Source organism: Dictyostelium purpureum, assembly GCF_000190715.1.
Source record: "Dictyostelium purpureum unplaced genomic scaffold DICPUscaffold_16, whole genome shotgun sequence".
Taxonomy (NCBI): Eukaryota; Evosea; class Eumycetozoa; order Dictyosteliales; family Dictyosteliaceae; genus Dictyostelium; species Dictyostelium purpureum.
Window position 1 is genome coordinate 21,975 of NW_003519353.1, and position 17,588 is coordinate 39,562.

At 22.5% G+C, this 17,588-nt stretch overlaps 7 protein-coding genes across 7 annotated transcripts; 3 read left to right on the plus strand and 4 right to left on the minus strand.

Moving 5' to 3' along the window:
* The first annotated feature begins 685 nt into the window (after positions 1-685).
* DICPUDRAFT_91214 (uncharacterized protein) lies at positions 686-2,070 on the plus strand. Its single transcript, XM_003283892.1, has 3 exons — positions 686-763; positions 1,115-1,251; positions 1,317-2,070. The coding sequence occupies exons 2-3, from the start codon at positions 1,130-1,132 to the stop codon at positions 1,900-1,902; spliced, it is 708 nt and encodes a 235-aa protein (XP_003283940.1). The 5' UTR covers positions 686-763; positions 1,115-1,129; the 3' UTR covers positions 1,903-2,070.
* A 241-nt stretch (positions 2,071-2,311) lies between these two features.
* On the minus strand, positions 2,312-3,840 carry DICPUDRAFT_74923 (uncharacterized protein; the record flags this gene model as incomplete). Its single annotated transcript, XM_003283916.1, has 3 exons — positions 2,312-2,711; positions 2,800-3,116; positions 3,664-3,840. The coding sequence occupies 3 exons, from the start codon at positions 3,838-3,840 to the stop codon at positions 2,312-2,314; spliced, it is 894 nt and encodes a 297-aa protein (XP_003283964.1).
* Positions 3,841-4,258: 418 nt separating this feature from the next.
* Positions 4,259-6,839, plus strand: DICPUDRAFT_45148 (uncharacterized protein). Its single transcript, XM_003283893.1, has 2 exons — positions 4,259-4,880; positions 5,115-6,839. Exons 1-2 carry the CDS (start codon positions 4,424-4,426, stop codon positions 6,716-6,718), a joined length of 2,061 nt encoding a protein of 686 aa, XP_003283941.1. The 5' UTR covers positions 4,259-4,423; the 3' UTR covers positions 6,719-6,839.
* A 64-nt stretch (positions 6,840-6,903) lies between these two features.
* DICPUDRAFT_147685 (uncharacterized protein) lies at positions 6,904-8,466 on the minus strand (the record flags this gene model as incomplete). The annotated part of the gene is made up of 6 exons (XM_003283917.1): positions 6,904-7,109; positions 7,176-7,253; positions 7,320-7,598; positions 7,671-7,868; positions 7,933-8,074; positions 8,137-8,466. 6 exons carry the CDS (start codon positions 8,464-8,466, stop codon positions 6,904-6,906), a joined length of 1,233 nt encoding a protein of 410 aa, XP_003283965.1.
* Positions 8,467-9,697: 1,231 nt separating this feature from the next.
* Positions 9,698-10,735, minus strand: DICPUDRAFT_17819 (uncharacterized protein; the record flags this gene model as incomplete). The annotated part of the gene is made up of 1 exon (XM_003283918.1): positions 9,698-10,735. A coding segment is annotated over one exon (1,038 nt), but the record flags the coding sequence as incomplete, so codon positions are not given.
* A 2,181-nt stretch (positions 10,736-12,916) lies between these two features.
* On the plus strand, positions 12,917-13,276 carry DICPUDRAFT_26752 (uncharacterized protein; the record flags this gene model as incomplete). Its single annotated transcript, XM_003283894.1, has 2 exons — positions 12,917-13,115; positions 13,230-13,276. The coding sequence occupies 2 exons, from the start codon at positions 12,917-12,919 to the stop codon at positions 13,274-13,276; spliced, it is 246 nt and encodes an 81-aa protein (XP_003283942.1).
* Positions 13,277-13,468: 192 nt separating this feature from the next.
* DICPUDRAFT_26788 (uncharacterized protein) lies at positions 13,469-15,725 on the minus strand (the record flags this gene model as incomplete). Its single annotated transcript, XM_003283919.1, has 5 exons — positions 13,469-14,121; positions 14,195-14,363; positions 14,441-14,706; positions 14,789-15,481; positions 15,620-15,725. The coding sequence occupies 5 exons, from the start codon at positions 15,723-15,725 to the stop codon at positions 13,469-13,471; spliced, it is 1,887 nt and encodes a 628-aa protein (XP_003283967.1).
* Positions 15,726-17,588: the final 1,863 nt, after the last annotated feature.

The window sequence follows — 17,588 nt, forward strand, 5'->3', positions numbered from 1 at the left end:
ATTATAATTAAAACCCCACTATTATAAATCAAGTAAAAAAAATATTTTAAAAAAGTGGGTGTGGTTTTTTTTTTTTTTTTATTTATTTTAATTTATTTATCTGTTTGAAAACCTAATTAGTTTATTTTCAAGTAACTCTTAAGGTTAATTAAATAATAAAAAAAGATGATGCTTATGGTGTCATTAATGAAAAAAAAAAAATAAACGGTTTTTAAAATTTATTTAATTTTTTTTCTCATATTTTATTTTTTATTTTTTTTAAATTTACATTTTTTTTTATTTTTTATAAAATTTTTTTTTCATTGGTTAGAGATTTTTTTTATTAAAAACAATTGTATTATCAATAAACAAATAATATTATTACCACAAATAAATAATTAATAAATTACAATCAACAAATATTATTACTATTAATTATTATCAATCTATACATTGTGCCTAAACAAGGTATGTTTTTTTTTTTTAATATCAAAATAAAATTTATTACCTTTAATTATCACATTAAATCGGAAATACCACCACACCACACCCACCCACTCTAAACAAAATAAAAATAAACATATCACACACACTCAAATTAATAACCCCTCTTGTACACTTACAAAAAAAAAAAAAAAAAAAACACATTTTTTTCTTTTTTTTTAAATTATTTTTTTTATTTTAAAAAAACCATTCAAATATTATCATTATTATCATTAATATCAAATATTTATAAATATTATTGTATCTTTATTTTATTATTTATTTATAGATTAAAAAATCGGTAAAAATCAATTACACATAATAAACAATAATATTAACATGGTGGTGTTTAATTTAATTTTAATTTATATATATATATATATATATTTGTTTATTAATAAAAAAAATTATCAAACACATAAATATACACATACTATATAAATACACATTTATACATATTTGTTAACTTGTTAACTATTTTTAATAATTTCACAAAACACAACATTTTCATAAAATAAAATTATTTATTTAATTTATATAAATTATAAAAAAATAAAATTTTTAAACAAACATTTATTTATTTAATTTTCTTTTAGAACAGAAAAACTAACTTTCTTTTTTCTTTTTTTTTATAATTTTTTAAACATAACAGAATTAATTTATAAAAATGACACCAGATATTAAATTAAAAAGCGAAACACCAGTTCGTAATATTCACACTTTATTATTTGATTTAGATAATACATTATATCCAAAATCATGTGGCTTAGCCAGCCAAGTCAGTGCTCGGTATGTATAGAATAATAATAATAAATGATAATACTAAATATTAATCTCCTTTTTTATTTTAATAGTATCACAAAGTATATGTCAAATTTCTTAAATTTACCAGAAGAAGAAGTTGATAAAATTAGAAATCACTATTATAAAACATATGGATTAACATTAAAAGGATTAATGATGAATCATCAAGTTAGTACAGATCACTATTTAGATTTTGTTCATGGTGGATTAGATTTAAAGAGTCATATTAAAACAGACGAACGTTTAAGACAATGTTTAATGGGTGTAAAGAAATCTGTTAAAAGAGTTATCTTTAGTAATGCAGATATTGGTCATTGCAAACGTGTCACCAAAGAATTAGGCATTGAAGATTGTTTTGAAGCTTGGCTCGACTATTTAGAATTATTAGATTTTTCTAAACCACATCCAATGGCCTATCAAATGGCAATGAAGAAGGCCGATACTACCGATGCTGCAGGTTGTGTTTTCTTTGACGATGTAGTTGAAAATCTTGTTGAAGCTAAAAAAGCTGGTATGTTTACTGTTTTAGTTGGTGGTAAATCCGATGATGAACACATAGATTATTGTATAGAAGAAATTCACGAATTTGTCAATATTTTCCCAGAAGTTATGGAGTTAAGTTCAAAACAAGAATAAAATCAATTTATATAATATAACTATCAAATAGGCGCTTAAATTTTTTTTTTTTATTTTTTATACAAAAATCTAAAAAAAACTATAATTTAAATAAAATTTGTAAAGATAAAATTTGTATTATTATTACAAAATTTTATAATAATTTTAAATATATATTTATAAATAACCAAATTTATTAAATTTTTTTATTTTTTATTTTTTTTGGGATTTAAATGTCTGTTTGGTATTTAAAAAATTAGTATGAACAAGTTTTTGATTGAATGTATAGACTATAAATTCAAATGGTTTATAAAAAAGAATTATTGCAAATTAAAAAATTATTGAAAAACAAACATAGGTATTTTTTTTTGAAAATTATAATATATTCTTTTATTTACTTTATATTATAACTATTGTTATTATTTTATTATTAATTTAGTACAGTTGAGTTTAGATTATTTAGAAATGATTGAATGGCCAAAGTATCATTATTTAAATCATTTTGTTGTAAAAGCAATTCTGATACACATTGCGTTAGTCCCTCTAATTTATTTAATATATTATCTTCTTCTTTTTGTATTATCAACATATTTTTTTTATAATCATCATCTTTTTTATTTATATCATTATTATTAATATTATTTATATCTATATCTATATTATTATTTTGTCTTTGTTTTTTTAAATCTTGAAACTGTATCAATAGTTTTAATAATGATTTTTTTGTCCATAATTCTAACTCTTTTAGTTTTAAATAAGAGTTTTTATCATATTGATCTTTTAATGATTCTAATTTTTTACTATATATAAATTCTAATTCTTTCTTTAATCTAATTTTTTATATAAAGACACAGTTAGTAAATAAATAAATAATTTTATTGAATATCTATCTACACAATATATATATAAACTACATACTTTTCTTGATATGTTATTAATTTGTCTCTATAATAAGTTTCTATTAGCATTATTGAGTTTTTATCTATTTCTTTAATTTGTGAAAATAATTTATTTCTATTTGTTTTATCATCATTGTTATTGGTGTTGTTAGTGGTGGCAATGTTTAACTCTTCACTATCATTATTGCTTCCATTATTGTTGTTCTTTTGTTTCTTAAAATCTTCGAATTGTTGTTTTATTGATACTGATAAAAAGTCATAGTTTATTTCTAATGTTGAGTTATCAACAAATTCATCGCCACTAGATTTTAAATCGTTCATTTTTGATTGTGGCATCTAAAATAAAAAAATAAAATGGATAAATTGAAATGTTGGTCTTATAAAAAAAAAAAAATTAAAAATAAAAAAAAATAAAATTAAAAAAAAAAATCAAAATTTTTTATTTTTAAAAATAATTTATTTGAAAAAGAAATATCATTTATAAAAGTTAAAATAAATATAAAACAAAAATATATAATAATGAATATCAAAAAACTAATTATAAAAAAAAAAAATTTAATTATTTAATTTTTCACAAAAGTTTGAGAGATTACCAAAGTTACATATTATTTTCAAATTATTTTATATTAGTAATATAGATTATTTATTTTGAAAAGTTGGGTTATTCTGGTTCTGATTAGTACATTATGCACCTCTAATTCCATATTGTTTGTTGAGCTTATAGAAAGATGAATCTATCCCCCATATTAATATTGTATTAGCAAACATATTTTAAACATTTAAAGATAAATCTTTCTGAAGTTTGGGGTAATTCTGAATACAAAATTGTATTTTAATAAAATAAAAGTGAGCTTCGTTGAAAAATGGCCTGAGAGTTCCAAACATTCATAGAATAATGATTTGACCATGGCCCAGTCTTCTCTACTGCCTTTAAGAATATTTTCATATGCCATAAATAAATTTGGGATGTTTCTGTTATCAATAGAGTTTTCATTTTTGGTAAAATCCTATGGCACTTGATGAAATACTCTAATGTTGAGCCTAATTCACTTTCAGGCATGGATGAAAAAAGTTTTGCTAAATGGGACTTGCATTTGGTGATTTTTTCTGATATATCATTTGAATTATAAAATTTAAAATATATTTTTTTTAATAATTTTTGTTTATCTGAAATTAAATATAATCATTATTTCTATTATTGTTTTTATTGTTTTTATTGTTTTTATTGTTTTTATTATTGCTAATGTTATTATTATAACATTATACTATTTATATAGTATAATGTTTATAGAAGATTTAAAGGAAAAAAATATAAAAAAAAAAAAAGAATTTTTTTTTTTTTTTTTTTTTTTTTAAATTTTAATTTTTTTTTTTTTACAAATTTTTTATTTAATTTAATTTATAAATTTTTTTATTAATAAACACATGGGGTAAAAAAATATATTTGTGTATTAATTAATTGTGTTATTTTTGTGTGCAAATAGTATTAATTTAATACAAATAACTGTTTTTTTTTCTTTTATAATAAAATAAAAGAAAATAAAAAAAAAATCAATAATAGTAATAGTAATAATAATAATAATAATAATAATAATAATAATATAAGTAATAAATATAATAGTATATTGTAATAAAATAAAGAAATGGAAATTCTTAATATAAATCAATTTCCTGTAATTATTTTAAAAAAGATTTTTTCCCTAGTAACAAATAATGAATTATCATCAAATTATTTTCAAATATCATTGGTAAATAAACTATGGCTAAAATATTGTTCAGAGACTATTTATACTATAGAGTTTAGTGAAACACAGATACCAAATGAACCAGCTGTAAATAAATTCTTAATAGGTTTCAAATCTACATATTCACTAAGCTTTAAACATTGCACAATCAATATTCAACAACTTTCACTTATAGTTCAAAATTTATTTTTTTTAAATGAATTAAACATATCATATTGCAAACTTTTTAATAGTAATAACAATAATAATAATAATAATAATAATAATAATATTTATAATTCAGACAATTTAAAAGTCATAGGTTTACCGCAACAATCACCACCACAGGACCAAAAGCAACAAATTTTAAATAATAGTAATCAACTATCCTCATCTTCTTCATCATTATCCTCATCCTCATCCTCATCTTCTTCATCATCATTTATTTCATCACCATTGTCACCATTATCAACAAACTCAACTACAACATCACAACCAAATTCATTATCATCATCACCATCGCAATCAAATATCAATAATACAACAAATTCTAATAATTTAAAAAACTTTATAAATATAATAAAAAATCATCCAACATTAAATAATTTAGTTTTATCATTTAACCAAATTGATATAAATGACTTAGCAACATTAGCAGATATACCAAACCACTATAAGATCAGATTGACAATCAATTTAATGTACTCAAATACGATTTCCATAATATCATTTATAATGAAAGCAAATCAATCAATTATAAACTCGCTAGATTTAAACAGATGTAAAATTGGAAGATATATAAATAGTTTAGGAGAGTTTTCAGATATTTTAAAGACAAACTTTAGTTTAAAACACTTGGATTTATCCAGTAATCAAATTAATGGTGAAGCTGCCACCAAATTAGCAAATTGTTTAAAGTGTAACCATAGTATAGAGACTCTAAATCTATCATTCAACGATATGAAAAGCGTTGGTTCAGTTCAAATAGCCAATTGCCTCAAAGTGAATCAATCTATAGCAAGTTTAAATTTCAGTTCAAATTTCCCAGATGAGGAAGGTACCCATGCATTTGCTGAAATGATACGTGATAACCATTCTTTAACAAGTTTAAATTTATCAAGCAATAGGATTTCATTTGAACGTGTACCATTGATCGCTGAAGCTTTGGCAAAAAACAAAACTTTATTACATTTAAATTTACAAAGAAATTTAATAGAAGGTCGTGGCTCAGAGTTTATAGCTCATGGTTTATCAAAGAATTCAAGTTTAACAGATATCAATTTCTCTTCAAATAAATTTTCAAATATAGGTGCAACATTAATAGCGAAAGCAATAGCATTCAATCCAAATACAAAAATAACAAATATCGATTTAAATTCAAACTCCATCGAGTCTAGTGGTGCCATAGCATTCTCTGATATTGTATTATATAATAAAAGTGTAACAAATTTAGATTTGTCTATAAATTGGATTGACTCTAGTGCCCTAATGGATATCTCACAAGCATTCCTAAATAATTCAAATTCATCGATTAAATCTATTGATCTCTCAAACAATACTATTTGTGAAAGAGGTGCTGGCTATCTTGGTAAAGCTCTTTTGTCCAATTGCTCCCTAAAGCATCTAAATCTATTTTGTAATAATCTAGAAAAACAAGGCGCAATCGAGCTTTCTAAATCTATTGAAATGAATAGTACCTTAACCTCATTGGAGCTATCTTCTAATTTAATTGGTGATGGGGGTTTGGAATCACTCTCAGCTGCTTTAATCAAAAACAAATCAATTGTTTCAATTAGCTTATCACAAAGTTCAATTACAGTCGAAGGTGCGCAATACCTTGTGCCTCTATTAGAGAAAAATAATACAATCGAATTTTTAGACTTGTCATACAATTCAATAGGTCCAATTGGTGCTCAAAAAATAAGTGAACCCCTTAAAACAAATAAAACAATAACATCATTAGATTTATCTTCAAACTCGATCGGAGATCAAGGTGCCTCTGCAATATCTGAAATTTTTCCGCTAAACTCAACTCTTAAAAGGCTGTCACTCTATAATAATAAAATCGGTTCAATTGGCGCTATATCGATAGTGGATAATTTAATTAAGAACCATTCTCTTTACAGTATAAATTTATTAGCAAATAGAATCGATTCTTCAATTTTAAAAAGAATTTTAAAAAGATTAGAGAGTCTTTTACCTGCTCCTTCATAAACATTAATAATAATTAATAATAATACAAATAATACAAATAATAATACAAAAAAGATAATATTTTTTTTAAATTGAAAAGAATAAATTTTTTTAAATATTTTTTACTTTTTTTCTATATCTTATATAATAGTTATCTTAACGAAATAATGATTATTTAAATAAAAAGAATGATTATAATTTATTTATTATAATTTAAATAGTGGAATTGGTCTACAAATTGGACAACAACGATCTGAAGGTGTATATTTTTCTTGAACCTCAGGGCATTCTACTTTTGGACACAAAACAACAGCACAATTAACTGGTGGGCATCTATAACAACATTCTTCTTCTTTTTTAACTGGGGTTGCACCATCTTCACATGTTGGGTATGGACATTTAACTAAACGACCTAATTTTTTAAATTTTTTATTAATATTAAATATAATATATTTTGTTAGGAAATGTTTAAACTTACAATCTTGTTTACATTTGTAACAACCATCAACATCTGATATATATGAGACATAACCTGGTGCACAGTCTACTATTGGACCTATTTAATTACAAAAGTTAGTAACTTTTTTCCATTTTTAATCATTTTCATTATTTTTATACAAACATATTTTTGGTCTACATGATGGACAACATTGGCCTTCTGGAGTATAAATTTCTTCAGTTTTATTACAAATAGGTCTCAAACATTGAACAGCTGAACAATCTAATGGTGGACATCTATAACAACACTCATTATCCTTTTTAACTGGAGTTTGGCCATCAGCACATGTTGGGTATGCACATTTTACCAATGTACAATCTTCTTTACATCTGGTGCAACAAAATTCATCAGATGTATATGGTACAAAACCAGGTGCACAATCAACAATTGGACAAATTGGGCCTAAAAAATAATTAAAATTTGTTAATATAGTAATAAATCAATTTTTCAACAAACTATAATATTTTTAATTACATTTAGTTGGTTTTGGTTTACATATTTGACAACATTGACCTTCAGGTGTATAAAGTTCTTCATTATCTTTGCATAATGGTCTTGCACACTTAACAGCATCACAGTTTACTGTTGGGCATTTATAACAACATTCATTGTCTTTTTTAATTGGTTCTTGACCATCTGAACAGATTGGCATAGCACATTTTACCAAACGGCCTAAAAAATAAAATAAGTTAATTTTAACTATATTTAAATTTAAAAATTGAAAAATAAAACTTACAATCTTGTTTACATTTTGTACAACAAAATTCATCAGATGTATATGGGATATAACCTGGCATACAATCAACAATTGGACAAATTGGGCAATCTCTGACACAAGTTGAGCAACATTCACCTGGTTTAACTTTTGCAACGAAACCCTTAAAAATATATTATTAAAAATTTTATTTTAAAGTATTATAATAAAAAATATTAAACCTACCTTTGCACATTTTGGTATACCACATTTGACTGTTCTACAATCAACTGGACATGATAAGCAACAGTCAGTTGGATTCTTTTTGATTGGATTTACTCCTTTTGGGCATTTTGGGGGCATACAATCTACCAATTCACATCTTAAAGCGCACTTTTTACAGCACTCACCTGGTGGTAAATATTCATATTCTGTTTGATTGTCACATTGAATTCTTGGACAGAGTAATTTGGTACATTTTACTGGAAATGCTTCTTCATTACCATAGGCAGATGCAAAGAAAAGTATACTTGAAACTGCAATAACTAAAAATAATTTAAAAAATAATTTTGTCATTTTTTAAATAAATAAAAAATATTAAAATATATATATAAAAGAGAAATATATTTTGTGCAAGTGTGTTATGTGATGATTTTTTTTTTTTGTTTTTTGACTTTTAGTTGTTTTTTTATAATTTATAATAAAAAATTTATTTTTTTAAAAAACTATTGGGGTTTTGTTTTTATTTTGAAAAGAAATTTTATAATAAATTTCTATTTTTTTATCCTCTGTCGATAAATCAAAAAAAATATGAATATTTTTTAAAAAAAAAATATATTTTAAATAAAAATTTTTTATTTTCTTTGAATAATCTATTGTGATATAACCCCAAATAAAAAAAATATAGGTAAATTTAATGTGAAATTATTGAACACATAAACACTAAAACTATTTTTATTTTTTTTTGTTTTTTTTTTTTGAAATATATATGAAAAACTTTATATAAAAATAACAATAATTAAACCAACAGTTTTTTTTAAACTTCAAAAAAACTTTTTGTAATTATAAGGTTATATTCTATTTAAAGAGATAAAATAAAAACTTTATAATGACACAACACAAAATTATTAAATTTTTATTATTTCGGCTAAAATAATATTATTGGGTCCATTAAAATATTTTACAGATTTTATTTTAACGTGTGAAAAAATATTTTTATTATTTTGGTAAAAAATAATTAAAAAAATATAAAACTATTATTATGGAGTTATTTTAATTGGTTATTAAACATCTATTTTTTACTATGATTATTCTTTGTCTACAATTTACTTTTGATATCCACTATATCGAGAATAATTTTAAAATAGGGGGTGTTTTATACTTACAAATTAATGTACTAGTATGCATAAAAAATGCAACTGCCTATAAATGATTTTTTAAAATAAAAAATATATTATTATATGATTAAAAATATTTTTAAATAACTAAAGTTTTATGAGCTTATCTGTAATGATAACTTTAAATAAAAAAGAAAATTTGACGATGAAAAATACACTGTCGATTTTATCATTAATTAATAAATTTTTTTTTTTAAAAATTAAATAAAAAATAAAAAGAAAATTCCCTATTTATCAAAAAACTAATTTATAATAAAAAAGATTATTATTGATTATAAAATAAACTATGTATTAATTATTTATTCAAATTTTTGTGTTATTGTTTTTAATTTTTTATAATAACTTTAATAAGAAGCATAATATTTTAAAATCTTTATTTTTTTACTTTTAATGCCTAATTTTTCTTCTGGATAGTGAGTTGGTATAATCAAAGTATGAAGTGAGCTTGGAATTCCATTTTTAAATTTAGGATCAAAGTTTTCACCAATCTTTAGTGTTTCTAGTAAAGGTAATGCAATTAATAGTTTGTATGAATCTTGATCAAACTTGTTACCTAGAGAAAGGGAAGTAATACTGGGTGGTATTACATCTCTAATTGGTTGATTGAACCATTGGCCAAACGAAAGAGATGTGATACTAGGTGGTAAATCACCTTTGTTTAATGTTTGATTGAAGCTATTACCAAACACAAGTGTATGTACATTAGGTGGTATGCACCCTTTATTTAGAATTTGATTAAAACATTGGCCAAAAGAAAGAGATGTCAGAGAAAGAGGAAGATCGCCTTCATATAGAGCCTGGTTAAAACCATTCCCAAAAACTATTGTATGAACATTAGGTGGGATCACTAACCTTGAACCAACTCTAATGGGCTTGTTAAAATTATTTGAAAATACAAGAGACTCTAGAGAAAGTGGTAGGTCACCCTCTGCCAATGTTTGGTTAAAATAACCCCCTAATGATAATGACTTTAACGAAGCTGGAATGACATCTTTGATTGGTCTGTTATAAGACGAACCAAGTGCTAGATACTCTAGAAACGGTGGCAAAGAATGTGGTAAAAGAATTTTATTATACCATTCACCGAATGTAATGGATGTGACACTCTGTGGCAAAACATGTTCATTAATTAACTGATTAAATTTTCTTCCAAATTTAATTGTTTGGACTCTATTAGGAATTTCACCTATCTGTATTTCTTCGTTAAACTCTGAACCAAATGAAAGATACTCTAAGCTGTCGGGAAGGGACCCAATCGTTAATTTTTTGTTATACTCTTCGCCAAAAACTATTGATTTGCACGATGTTGGTATTATACCTTGCGGTGTAACCGAGTTATTAAATCTATTACCAAACACAATTGACTCTACTCCGTCTGGTATCGAGCCAATTTTTAATGGCTGATTTATTTTATTACCAAAAACAACTCTCTTGACACCCATTGGAATAACACCCACTTTTAAAGGCTCATTGAAAGATGAAAATAAAGGTTTTGTAATTTTAATTGGTGATAATGATAAATTTTTAAATTCTTTTATATTGACTGTTTGATCCAATGACTCTAAACCAACACCATAATATAACGTTTCGATTGTATTTGGTATGACTCCCCTTTCTTTTGGTTGTTCACATCTATCCAATAATACCAATATCTTTACTGAAGCTGGAATATCATCTTTTTTTAATAACTCATCCTTTATATCACAAATTAATATAAAAATATGATTTCTATATTCATACTCTAAAAGCTGCTTTCTATTTGTAATATAAACCTTATTATTTATATAATATTTTAATATTTCTGATTTAATATATTGATTTCTCCAAATATGTTGTAAAAAATCTACAGTATGATTTTTATTATTATCATTTATATTGTTATTATTATATGATATATTATTAACTTTATTATTATTATTATTATTACTATTGGTACTATTATAATTGCTTGTATTATTACAATTATTCCTTTCTCTTTTTTTATTCATTTTATTTAAAAATTTTTTAAAAAATGGATAGAAATCAAAAAAAAATAAAAAATAAAAAATGAAATCAAAAAAAAAAATTTTAAAAAAAAAAAAAAAAAAAGTTTAACTGTCATTAAAAGATATTTTTTAAGTTGTTTATCTTAATTTAAAATATATAAAACATATAAAATTATTATTAAAAAAAAAAAATATATTAATATTTGGGTTTAATTTTAAAATAACTTTTATTTTCTTATTTTAAAATTAATGATTATTATTATTTTAAATAATTATTAGGTTGTTTCTATTTTTTTTTTTTTTTTTTCTACAGAGATCCTGGCACAGCTATTGTGGAAAATATTTTCCGGGGACCATTATTGGGAGCCTATCAGAACCTTCTGGTATCAATTATTTTATCAACCCTTTCAATGTCCTAGTTTATAATCAGACCTTCTCAGAGGCAAGACAAAGAATGATATTTCCTATATAAAAGAAAAATAAATGGAAAAATGGAAATTAAAATTAATATAATTTTTTATTGTTTTTGTAGGTTATATAGATATTATCATCTTACGTAATTATCCTGATTTTCCATTCAAAACTTATACATAAAATCCACCAATATACTGTTGATTAGCTTGTTTATTTATTGTTTCTATACCTTTTTTAAATTTTAAGTGGACTAGCATAAGTTTACACAACTTATGAAAAAGAGAAATAAAAAGAAATATATAGTTAACCTAAACTATTTAACAGGTACGGGACTTCCAGCAAATAATTTAGGTTTCTAAAACTATAATTAATAAAGATAAAGATTTAGAAATTTATTTTGATGATAATGATAATAATAATAATAATGGTAATTAAATTGAAAAAAAAGTTCTCTTTTTAAAGCTTTTGAAAATAAAAAAATTGTGTAGAAAATTATATGACCAAAGTGTATTTTAAACTTAATTATAATAAACAATGTCGTCATTATAACATTATCAAAAATTTAAGAAACTTAAAAAAAAAAAGCTATTGATTGTTAGAAAAGTCACCAATGTGCGATCTATTAAAATTTACCCACACCCCCACCAACTGTCTTACCCCTTCATTCAAAAAAACAAAATACATAATAAAATAAAAATACTCTCACACCCACTCACTCACACCTATTTATATATACAAGTAATATTTTACCTTGTTATTTTTAATAAACTTTTTTTCTTTTTTATGAAGATGCACTTGTTTTTTTGAAGAAAAAAAAAAAACATTTTTAAATATTAAATCTTTATTTTTATTGAATTTTAATTTTAAAATTTTTTTTTTTTTTTTTTTTTTTTTTCCAATCAGTATTGGAAAAATGCATCTTCTCATCAACATCCATTATAATTTATATAATTTAAACCTATTTTTGATTGAATTATAAAATTTGTTTTATTGAGCTCTTCTGAACTATATTTCATAAAGAAATATATTTATAGATACATGAATAATTTTCAAAAACAAAACCCATTTTAATAATTTCATTTAAATTTTTTTTATTTGTAAAAAATAATTTTTTCAAAAAAATAAAATATTTTCTTTTTTTTTTTTTTTTTATTTTATTTTTTTTTAATTTTTTTATTTTTTATCTAGTATCATTAATATTAATATTTCATAATATATAATCAGAAACAAATGTCATCACCAATTAAAGTTAATCTTGTCAATATTCGTGGAACTGTTCTTAAAGAAGGTAACTTCAATTTAGTTAATGGCAAACTTCCAATTAACCAAATCTGCAAACAATTTCAAATTAAAGATTTAGTTTGGTGGATGGATGCTGATATTCAAGAAAAACTTACCATTGATACTAATACTGGTGTCTCTGAAATGTGTATGATATAATAAATAATAAATAATAAATAACAAATAATAAATAATAGTAATAATAAAAACACCACACCCCCAAAAGAAATACTAATTTTTTATTTTTTAAAACTATATACAGCTTTTGCAAATATGAAAAATATTAATGTTACAGGAACCTATTTATAAATAAAGATTAACAATAATATAAATAATATATAAATAAATGTACAATATTTTTAAATAAAAAACAATGAAACTATAAAAAAAAAAAAGTTTTAAATTATTATTTATTTTGGTTATTTCTAAAAATACAGGTATATTAATATTATTTAATTTAATAATAATATTTTGAAAGATGGAGTTTCAATTAAGGCTAAATTATTTTGATTTTGTCGAAGAGTTTAAAATTTCAAGACGATTTAAAGTTACAGCAATATCGGTAAACCAACCATCTCTCTCTTCAGGAGTATCGAAATAAAGTGAATATTCAACTTTCTGATTAATAACGATTTTGAATTTATTACCAGATATACCAATGGGTAAAGCAGATGAACTTGTATTGATAGCATAAATATCAGGTGATGATGGACCACCCATGGAGGTGGTGAAACTTTGATTTAAATCACCATTTGATAAATTGATATCGACACCAGTTTCATCTCTGATACCCAAACAATCCAATTGAATAATTTCTTTTACTAGTTTCTTTTCATCTTTCTTTTGAATTATAACTAATTGACTGTTGAATAAATACATATAATTCCATTTCTTTTTTGAAACTTTAACATCACCCTGTCTTATCAAACGAGTGGCTGAAGAGAATGAGATTTTACCATTATCGGATATTAACTCTTGTTGGATTTGAATTACTTGTGAAAGATTTTCACGCTCTTTTTGTTGATTATTTACATACATTGTAATTTCTTTTACTTTGGAAATACCTTTGACTAAATTTTCTTTATCAGGGTGACTATCATAGGTATTTTTATTTAAATCTCTTAGTAAAAGCTCATATCTTGGTAATCTTTGAACTATAATTATTATTTAAAAACTAAATTAATATTTATATTTATTTAATTTACATGTATTATAAGTTATATTTACCTGGCTGAATCAAAAATGATGAGATATCTAAATATTTACTTCTCTTGTCTCTTTGGGCTGCATCCAAAAAGTTTCTAAAGTTTATATTACTAGCAGTTAATTTATCTAATAATTTTCTTGAGAATTCGAAATTTGTAACATAAGGTGTATATTGTAATAAAGAATCAGTCTGAAAATAATAAATTAAATAATTAGTATACTACTTTAATTATTGTTACTACTACTACTATTATTACTATTACTTACATTTGATATAAATATATCACCAATTAATTGTTCAGTGTGCCATGTATCAAATTTGCCTTGAATTAATTTTAAAAACTCTGAATTAATTTTATAAAGCTGTTCCCAATTACCAAATACACCACTAATTTCTGATAATGATAATACCTTTTGCTCAATTGAATGGAAATTCATTAGAGGTCTAATAAAAATATCAATAATTAACTTTAAGTTGTAAACATATGATTTTTCAGTTGCTAATAACTCTTGAACAATACGTTTTCTAGTAACTAGATTTTAATTAAACTGGTTAATAATCTATCATTTAATTTATCTTAATAAACATAGTTATATATATTTTTTAATACAAACATTCTTTTTCTAATCTATTTTTTAATTTAATTGTATTAAAGTGACTTTGAATAACCAATACTTGAGTTTTGATTCTTCTATATCTAAGCTTTTGTAAGAAACCTCTAACTATAGATTGAACTTTAATTACATTATGTACAAAACGAGCAAATTTTCTGTGACCCTCGTGATGGTGATAAAACTTTTGGATTTGGACAGATGCTTCCTTTAACTCTCTAAAACGTTTGGCCTGTTGTTTCTTTCTAATTAATGACTGAAGTTTAATACAAATCTGTTCCCTTTTCAATACTATTTGTTGAATTTGTGGCAATATTGCAAACCAATTTTGAAACTCTTCAATATTTTCACAAGAGATTAAACAATTCTTTCCTGTTTTTTGTTCAAGGATTTTGAATACATTGGGACGCTTTTCATTTTGGATTAATGTGAATTGGCAATCCAATAAATTAAACATACCCAATGGATGACCTGTTGGAACGCTATTCTTGGTATCAAAATAAAATAAAATATTATCTTGAATTGCAAAAAATCTGCATCTCCATTCCTTTAAGTATCTACTTTTCTTGAATAATAAACCTTGTTTAGTTGGGAAACTTAACTTGTTAAAATCATTAATCTTTTTTCTAATTTCACTTAATTGCTGTGAGACCATTTCTTTATTATAACTATTGTTTTTATTCTCTTCCTCCTCTTCTTTTAAAAATTCTTCTAATGATAAATATCTTATATTATTTTTTGGTAATTGTTCTTGTTTTTGTTGTTTTTGTTTTTTTTGTTGTTTTTGTTGTTTATCTTGTTTATCTAGTTTAAATTTTAATAAATTTTTTAAACTAAAGTTATATTTATTTTTTAAATAATATATTAATCCTAAAATTGCTATACTGCTGACACCCCCGATATAAATGAATTTATTTTTATTAATTGCTAAAAAAAACATAATTGAAACTATTATTACAAAACTATAGAAAATGTATTATTTAAATTATAATTTAAAAATCATCATTGTTATAACACAAATAAATATAAAAAATGTGGATGGATGAAATAAAAATTTATTGTTTAAAAAAAAAAAAAAGATTTTTATAAAAAAGTTTGTGGATTTGAAAAAAAAAAAATAAAAAAAAAATAAAAAGATTTTTATAAAAAAAGTTAAAAAAAAAAAAATAAAAAAAAATAAAATAAATAAAAGATATCCATTTTAATTTATCTATTTGATGGCCTTTAAACTTTACCTTTAAAACTATTTTATATAAAGCAGTGGTAAAACCAACTTTTAAAAATCTGATATACCAAATATTGATATTATATTTATAATCTTGATACCCCATTTTCGATCTCAAACAATAAAAAACAAACACTGGTCTCTAAACAAATAATACTTTTTTTTTTAAAAAAAGATTTTTAATATTTTTTTATTTTTTTTATTTTTTATTTTTTATGTAAACAATTGTTGTTTTTTTTTTTTCTTTTTTCTAAATTAAATTTGTGATCAATAATTTAATTTTGGACTGGTTGATCACAGTTTTTGGCGATATGGCCAAATTTACCGCAGCTGTAACATTTTGAGCTATTGCTATCTCTAGCTTCTCTTCTTGGTGAGCTACAGTTCTTTGAAATGTGACCAACACCACCACAGTTGAAGCATTTATTGTTATCTCTTGAACCTTTACGACCTATTAAACAATAATATTAATTAGAATACCATAATAATACAAAAGAAAAATGAATTTCTCAACTTACAATCACGAGCCATATGACCAAAACCATTACAGTTGTAACATTTAACGCTGTTTTCTTTTTTTTCAAAAGCTGGGGCTGGGTTTGGGTTTTGTGGACATTCTCTTGAGAGATGTTCGGTACTGTTACAAGTGTAACAAGCTTTTGGTTCAGTTGAGGTACATTCACGTGAAATGTGACCAGTTTGTTTACATCTGAATAAAAAAAAAAAAAAATAGTTAATAACCAATAATTTATGTCAGGTTCTATACCTGCATTTGTTGTATAACCTACTTATAACATTTAATTTCTGACATCTTTATCTATTTAAAAAAAATTATATTAATACCATTTCGTTTTTTTTTTTTTTTATTTTATGCAGGAGAAATTTTTAAAAAAATTTTATTTTTTTCTTTTATGAAATTTGATTAACTGTATCTTCAATAATTTATTTATAATTCTTGTTTTATTTTATTTAATTTAATTTAATTTAATTTCGTTGTAATTTTATTTTATTCATTTTTTTTTTGGATATATTTATTTTCGATTTTTTTTTTATTTTTAGATTGGTTTGATTTAATTTGATTTTTTTTTTTTTTTTTTTTTTTGAATAAATTCCTATTGTTTTTTTATTTTTATTTGATATTTTTTTTTTATTTATATTTATTTATGTTTATTATATTTATGTTTATATCAAGTATTTTTTATTTATATTTGAAAATAGTTTTATTTGTTTGAATTTCTCTTTATTTCTATAGATTCTATTTTAGTTCAATAAATACCTTCTACACACAATCCTTGACAACTTCTCGTCTATCTAACTGCTACAAAAAAAAAAAAAATTTAAATTTTTTCAAACAAAATTTCAAAAAAATTAAAAAAAAAAAATAAAAAAAATTTAAAAAAATTTAAAAAAATAAAAATTAAAAAAATTTTTAAAAAAATATTAAAAAAATAAAAATAAAATAGTTATTTAAATTAAATTAAACTCTATCAAAATTATTTTACTAAAAACAGTTCTCTTTATTCCCTTTTAATAATTTTAAATATAGAAATTAAAATTTAATATAGTAAAAAAAAAAAA

What these genes read in the sequence shown, in the direction of transcription:
- DICPUDRAFT_91214 (XM_003283892.1), top strand. Translation starts at nt 1,130, where the DNA reads ATGACACCAGATATTAAATTAAAAAGCGAAACACCAGTTCGTAATATT. An exon ending in GCCAGCCAAGTCAGTGCTCG is followed by an intron (nt 1,252 to 1,316) that starts GTATGTATAGAA and finishes TTATTTTAATAG; the next exon opens with TATCACAAAGTATATGTCAA.
- DICPUDRAFT_45148 (XM_003283893.1), top strand. Translation starts at nt 4,424, where the DNA reads ATGGAAATTCTTAATATAAATCAATTTCCTGTAATTATTTTAAAAAAG. An exon ending in GCAACAAATTTTAAATAATA is followed by an intron (nt 4,881 to 5,114) that starts GTAATCAACTAT and finishes TAAATAATTTAG; the next exon opens with TTTTATCATTTAACCAAATT.